This window comes from Crinia signifera, chromosome 2, assembly GCF_055691185.1.
Source record: "Crinia signifera chromosome 2, ASM5569118v1, whole genome shotgun sequence".
In the NCBI taxonomy this organism is placed as follows: Eukaryota; Metazoa; Chordata; class Amphibia; order Anura; family Myobatrachidae; genus Crinia; species Crinia signifera.
In genome coordinates this window covers 34,658,898-34,666,795 of record NC_139218.1, presented here as the reverse complement: position 1 = coordinate 34,666,795, position 7,898 = coordinate 34,658,898, and the positions used below count along the sequence as shown (strand labels likewise).

Genomic DNA, 7,898 nt, shown 5'->3' with positions numbered 1-7,898 from the left:
TACACTACAACACATACACAAAAAAAGTACAAAACACACAAACGCATAAAAAATAAATGCATCGTAGGTGCTAAATCTCAGGAGTGGATGTGTAATTCATCAACACACACAAGCTATCAAGTCAGGAGCGGTGGGTCTCAAACACCACACCTGATGTCATTGCTGTCATTAAGCATCAATGCAAACACATTCTAACATTATGGCGGAGGCTTTAACAAATTACAATCTTGGGTCTTTGGCGCGGCTTACCATGAAATTATATAGCAATTTTGGAAATTAAAAAACACCCAAGGTTATTCCCGGGCAAACGCTAGTAGAGAAATAAACCACACAGTGATGCATGAGAGTTTGTCTCTTTACTTCCAGTAACAGAACAAAGGACTGACAGTGTGCCCACGTAGGAGAACCACGCGTCACGTTATCTAGAAAGTGCTAAATCAAGTACAACCAATGCAAATACAGACAAGGTTCAGCATCGAAGATCATTACAAAGCTCCGATGCTGTAATACATTATTATTATTTTTTTTAGTACAATAAAATATGTCATTTATTAGTCTAATACATAAAATATCAAAGTCTGTAGATAAATAGATTTGGTATATAAACTTCCAGAACGGCAACTGATTAAACAGTATTATGTGCAAGTCACAACATACAGTATAAATATTAAAAAATACTTAGGCACTTAACTATAACCAAAAAAACAAAAAGTGTTTCTCGTAGTACATATACACGTACAAAAAGGTGCAAGAAGGTTTTAGGGAAGTAAAAACCTAATAGAAAAGGACGTGCATACAATTTGGCGGCTTAGTAGGAACGTGTTCCTCAGACTAAGCACTGGTGGCCCGCGCTCAGCATATGTACACTTGTCCAGTGGTGCTGCTCATGCTGCAGGACCGGTGGCATCCATGGCACCTGACCATACACTTTGTTCCTGTCTTCTTGGTATCCCGACAGGAAACGTGGCTGATAGTGGTAATGAGAACCTTGCTTTCTCTTGGGAGGTGGCGGCAACACAAATTCTGTCCCCTAAAGGTTGGGAAACAAGAAACAGGAGTTCTAAAACCGGTCAGGAGATGTTTGTTATTTTGTGGTCAATAAGTATGACGAAGCTCTGCTAAGGCCTTGGTGAAACGAGTTTCATGGGCGTTCCCATGAAAACGGTGTGCGTTCCCATGGAAATCGCCCGGTGACAGCTGACACCACCAGATTTTAGCTGCCCACCCACTTCTTTCTGAATGCCTACCCACATCTAAGGTTTCCTCAGAGTAACCTTAGATGTGCGTGTGCCTTCCACATCATTCGATGGTCAGCGACCATCGAATGATGAAGGTGTTTCCGAACGGCCTGCAAATGGATGTTTATGTTATGATGTTTATGTGGCGATAGCTGCCAGACCCCCACAGGGCATCAGACAAGTGCTGCCTCTCTCCTCCGCCCTGCTCACTGGGAATGAGGAAAACCTCAAGAGTCTCGCAAGCCCGTAGACGCCACGGCTAGGGGAAGAGCCGTCACTGCTGCGGTGTATGGGAAACGACACCTGCAGCTACGGATACCGATAGCCGCAGGTGTCAGACCGATCAGCACTACTGACCGCGCCTACACCACCCTGCATATCCGCATGCTATCTTAAAGTAAGCAGCACCAATAATGACAGATGCACCATCACTCATCTGTAATACGGTAGATCAACATGCAGATATTTTCCGTGATCTGCTGTGAAAGATCTTCTATTCCCACAGTGGGTACTTGTTTCCTAGCACAACGCCCGCGATTTTGATTGCGATTTTTGCGGCCACGATCAATGCATCGATCGCATGCAACCAAATCGCATGCGATGGACGCAATCGACGCGATTTTTACATTGCAATCAATGTAAAATGGTCCCTGAGACCCAATTTTACATTGATTGCAATGTAAAAAGCCCCCAAAAAAAACATTTTTACTTGCGCAGGCGAGCGCAGCGGGGACATGCATAACTTCACAGGTATACGCGTCCCCTCGCGGGGCTCACTGCGTTAACAATGGGGGGGGGGGGGGGGGGGGCATTTCACATACTTCAAAACCAATAGGGGGCATATACAATGAGAAATTGGGCACATTGGCCCATTTCCCATTGTTCCCTATGTAAAATCGCGTTGATCGCATCCCATGACATTATATTGGCATGCGATGGACACGATCAACGCGATTTTCTTATTGCCGGCAATAAAACCCGGTAATTAAAAGAAAATCGTGTCCATCGCATTGATCACATACCTTAACTTAAGGTATGCAATCAAGTACGACGGGCGCCGTGCTAGGAAACAAGTACCCCACAGTGTTACTAGGGGGATCAGTGAATTGCCCATACTGTACTAGGCAGGACCCCTTATAACGGTTTCTTTGATTGCAGGGACATCTATCACAGAATACAGAATCCCGACTTTAAATGGAATGGAAAGACCCATTTGAATCTGAATAGAATTCACAACACATTTTAAGTAACAGAATATATTAGTATACAGAAAGCCGATTAGCGGAGCAGCCAGGTGCCAGAGAGATTACAGCGGTGTATACAGAGAAAGCTACATGAGTACAGAACAAACGTGTGCTGCTTTGCAGATAGTGAGCTGGACAAGATTCATATGCAAAAAACAAAAGCCTCTAGATCTTGTGAGGCTACATATCCCAGCATGCCGTGCAATATTTTTAGCAAAGCAGTGGCAGGGCATGCTGGAATTTGTAGTTCCACCACAGCTAGAGAGCCACAGGTTGGCCGAGCCTGGCCTACAGAGTTATGGTAAATTCTGCTGGCATTCATTATGTCGGCATGGTTGCAATGCCGACATTTGCCATACTGAAGTGACTGTTTTTAAGCTATACCTAATGATAATACCCATGAAAATATCCACATTTGCAATGTCAACAATAATGATGTCAACATGATCATCAAGGCAAAACTTCTGCTGTCGACATTGTGAATGACACAATATTGAATGCCGACTTTAGGATTGTATACTGTGAGTTTTTTATTTTATTTATTATTCTGGTTAAAATCTTCTATTTCCCCATACACGTAAATAGCAGAGGGGTAAATGTATGAAGCAGTGATAAGGGAGGAGAAAGTGACCCAGAAGAGAAGTGGCCCATGACAACCAATCAGCTGCTCTGTATCATTTTATATTATGCAAATGATAGAGGTTACTTCAGTGCTGATTGGTTGTCATGGGCCACTTCTCCTCTAGCTCACCTCTCCCTTACCACTGTGTAGCTGGATTAGGTGAAAGTTGGAATGGAATGCCGGACCGGATCAGTGACCTCAGCTGCTGCGGAGTGTTTTGAGCACATCTTTATGCTCAGTCGCATGTGTGACAGATGTCACATACACGGGGACCAGCACAAGGAACTCCAGTGCAGCTTATGTCTCAGTAAGCAGCCGGTCCTGTGCCCAGGAGTCAAGACAGCTTCAGTTTCAACCCAATTCCCAAAGGAAAGGGGTTCTCTTCACACCCTGGTCAGTAGAATAGCATTAATCACTTGTCTTAACTAATTGTTCTGTTTTCTTAAAACCTACATCTAATATTACTACATTTATAATTCTAATAGGTACTTGTTTCCTAGCACGGCCACAATCGCCGCCATCGTGTACCTTTACGTTAAGGTACACGATGCACACGATGGACCCGATTTCCTTTGAAATCAGGTCCATTTTGCCTGCAAAGGAAAAATCGGGGGCATCGCGTCGGTCGGGACCATTAACATTGGCCCCGACGCGACCGACGCGATGCCCCCGATTTTGCCATAGGCTTCAATGTTAAAATAATTTTTAACATTGAAATCGGGAGCATCGCGTCGGTCTTGTGCCATTATAACGGCACAAGATGAGATGGACTTGCTTAAGTCCATCTCACATAGGAAAAAATGTGAAATGACCCATTTCACATTATATATGGCCCCATCATCACCCCACAATTGACGTGAACCCGAAGCGTGGCGAGCGGCGGCGGTGCGCGTCCTCCGGCCTTTTCATTCCCCTACTATCCATGTCGGCGTGGATTTGAGAATATAAAGAGTGGCGAGCGCAGCGACCCGAAGCGTGGCGAGCGCACGCGTATACCTGTGAAGTTCTATGCGTCCGCTCGCCACGCTTTGGGCTCGGTGGCTCGCCACACTTTATATTCTCAACTCCACGCCGACGTGGATAGTAGGGGAATGAAAAGGTCGGAGGACACGCACCGCCACCGCTCGCCACGCTTCGGGTTGGCGTCAATCGTGGGGTGGGGTTCACGGTGTTCAATTTGGGGGTCTAGGGAATATATTACATTGAATCGAATGTAAAATCGGGTCCCAGGGACCCTATTCACATTTGATTCAATTAAAAAAATCGGGTCGGTCGCATCGCATGCGATGCGACCGACGCGATTTTTCCGACACGACCACCCCGATGGAAATCGGTGTGGCCGTGCTAGGAAACAAGTACCTTCTAATATTATGTCAAAAGTCATGGTGAGAAAGAGGGCGGCGAGAACATTTCCGCAACATCAGATACACAAGTAGCTTAGCGCAGTTCCATGCGGTCTTTAGAACACCATACACTAACTTGATTTGAGCCAATTTCTCTGGTTCCCAACAGAACGGGCTGAGATTGGCCCAAATTTGGTCAGTGTGATGTGCCCTCATGTCCGATGCGCGGTCCCGTACATCGGACAATAGATCACCTGCATGGCCCTTTCATTCCATTTGATTGCACTACCGCCTAAGATTCTAGATACCCCTCAGAGGTATGGTGTCTGTCACTATGCAGGAGACATTGGTAAACGTACACACGTGAAACATATATACCTGGTAAGCGTCAAATGAGTTTTGCATCACTGGAGTGGGCGGAGTCTTCTGATTTACATACACTTCATCATCGGAGGAGGAGGAGCCGGAATGATAATCAGACGTCACTTTCTCCGATGCAGAGGTCACTTTCTGGGGGGTCTCGCTCTTGTCATCCAGGCTTTCAAAGCTCGCCACCACGAACGAGGGGTTCTTCTCCCCATACCTAAATAAAATATTATCATACATGGATTTACTAATATATACCAAGATACATTGGGCCAGATGCACGAAGCTTCAAAAGTGATAAAATGAAGAGTGATAAACAGCCAGCCAAACAGCTCCTGCCTGACATTTTTCAAACACAGCCTGTGACATGGCAGGTAGGAGCTGATTGGCTGGCTGTTTATCACTCTCCATTTTATCACTTTTGAAGCTTAGTGCATCTGGCCCTGTATGAGGACGTACAAAACATTTAGTGTACGGTAAAATGGTTTTAGTATGGCCAAATAGCAAAACTGTAGCAGGGCATGCTGGGATGTGTAGTTCAACAACAGCTGGAGGGCTGAAGGTTCCCCATCCCTGACTTAGACCTTTACTTAAAAAAAAAATATGTAGAATTCTATATAAACAGCATCACAACAAAATCATGTAATACTAGAGACCAGCTTATTTTTATTTCTCAGAGAGCAGCGCCACCTGCTGGTCACTTGTTTACATTGCCGTTATTACAGTGAACATTATTAAATACATTTCTAGAGTTATTGTTATATTTTGGACACTGAAGTTGGTCAAAGAGAAAAGACTGCGTGAAAAAATACATAGTTATGTGTACAATATGAAATGGGCCGGCTGTTCCTCTGTGGTACATTCCTGACCTGGGATCACTGGTCACACCAATAAATGATTGTTCGGTTCTAGCAAGACACACTGAAAAAGCTTCTCAGCAATTATGGCTTGCCAATTACTTCAGTATAAACCCAAGAAGATGACACCCTTGTTACACAGAGCACGTGAAGGAAACCATAGAATCCACCACAACCTACAAAATCACCACTTTCCCACAGGAGAGCGCAAGGTTACACACAGGTAGCAGCCAACACATCCAAGATGAATACCATGGCCAGAAATAGCGATAATAAATCAGACTCGATAATAATTATTGACAACACAGTGTGTGAAAAATACTATGTGGCAGATTTATCAATGAGTGATATTCCTGTTACCACTCGATACGAATGATTAATGGTGCTGCTGTCATTTTTCAAACACATGACAGGAGCTGACAGACAGGAGCACCATTTATCATTTGTAATAACAAGAATATCTCTCATTGATAAATCCGCCCCTATATCTGCTAACAAAATTCCTTTTTCTTCATCGGCAAACAGTGGACATAGACCTAGCTGAAGGGGAGGGATAACACCAACAGAGTACTAGATTTATTCTGAAAGCCCCCTCTATCTGGGACATGCAGTAAGTAGACCAGACATAAAAATTAAAGAGAGCGATTCAGGATAAATAAATTAAGCATAAATAAACAATAAAAAAATGTTAGACACAAAAAGAAAAAATATATCCATATACACAACTTTACCAAAAAGGAAATATGATGTACAGGTTGAGTATCCCTTATCCAAAATCCTCAGGATCACGAGCATTTTGGATAAGGGATTTTTTTTTGGTCCCCTGGTAGTGCCCCGATGTCCTTCAAGATCCTCTTCAGCGGCATCTCCGGTTCCCAGGGGTGCATTGTGCGAGCGAGCCAGTGATGTCACCGGCACGCAAGGCACCCCTGGGACCGGAGATGCCGCTGAAGAGGATCCCGGAGGCCGTCGTGGAAATTGGGGGACGAGGTAAGTATGAAAACAAGGGGCGGGGGGTAAAAACACAAATTATTCTGAACAACATCGGTTTTCGAAATATTTCAGATTTTGGAATACACGGATAAGGGAGATCCGACCTGTAATAATAAAATCACTTTAAAACCACAGTTTGGTCAAGATTGTAACTCTGGTGTTCATGCATATAATGTCCGCACTCAGCAATTGAATTTAATATAATGTTGCCTATTAGTTGGCTCAAATGTGTAATCTCCAGCGCTCAAGAGAATCTCTGGTACTTGTGAGTTATCTGGGCGCCCGATTTCTAAATCGGGTCGGGCACATCGCATCGCATGCGACCATCGGATGCGATGCGATGACCCGATTTTTCCATAGGAATCAATGTTAAAATGGACTGAGTCCATTTTAACATGGAATTCAATGGGAAAAAGGGGTCCTTTTCATACCCCTACTATCCAAGTGGGCATGGAGTTGGATATAAACCTGTGGCGAGCGTAGCGAGCCACCGAGCCCGAAGCGTGGCGAGCGTAGCGAGCCCCGCGAGGGGACATAGAATACCGTCCGCTCGCCACGCTTCGGGCTCGGTGGCTCGCTACGCTCGCCACAGGTTTATATCCAACTCCATGCCCACTTGGATAGTAGGGGTATGAAAAGGACCCCTTTTTCCCATTGAATTCCATGTTAAAATGGACTCCGTCCATTTTAACATTGATTCCTATGGAAAAATCGGGTCATCGCATCCGATGGTCGCATGCGATGCGATGCGATATCGCATCGCATCTGATTGTATGCCTTAACTTAAGGCATACAATCAAAAAATCGGGCGCCCAGATAACTCATAAGTACCTCATCTCTCTTTTGGAATGACGCGGCGAGCAGATAAAGAATCATCGGAGTATGGAGAGCATGGGTCCCACAGAATGTCTTTGTTATATGTGAGACAGAGGCCCTTATTCTGGTTGGTGCGGTAATATCCGCGTGCGTTCGTGCCGCCGATGTTTTGTGTCTGCGCATGTGCAGAGGCGTGTCTGCGCATGTGCGAGCGGGACGCACGGCCACATTCCGCATGAAATGTGTACACTACGAACAGGGGGTGGAGAGGGGTGTGAAGGGATGTTTTGGCTCATTACCATATGCGTACGCCCCGCGTTTCATGGGCGTTCCCATGAAAACGCTGGGCGTACGTATGGTAATGCGGCCGTGACGCACGTGTAGGGGGCGGACATATGACATTGCCGGATGTCAGCTGC

The 7,898-nt window shown here is 45.2% G+C and overlaps 1 protein-coding gene across 1 annotated transcript in view; it reads right to left on the bottom strand.

The window, feature by feature from the left end:
• Nucleotides 1-344: 344 nt before the first annotated feature.
• Nucleotides 345-7,898, bottom strand: part of BTG3 (BTG anti-proliferation factor 3) — a 28,205-nt gene continuing 20,651 nt past the window's right edge. The window contains exons 4-5 of the mRNA XM_083171887.1: nt 4,826-5,030; nt 345-1,030 (exon numbers count right to left, since the gene is read on the bottom strand). Coding sequence (XP_083028013.1) covers nt 827-1,030; nt 4,826-5,030 — 409 coding nt within the window. The 3' untranslated portion in view covers nt 345-826. The remainder of the gene's footprint in view (nt 1,031-4,825; nt 5,031-7,898) is intronic.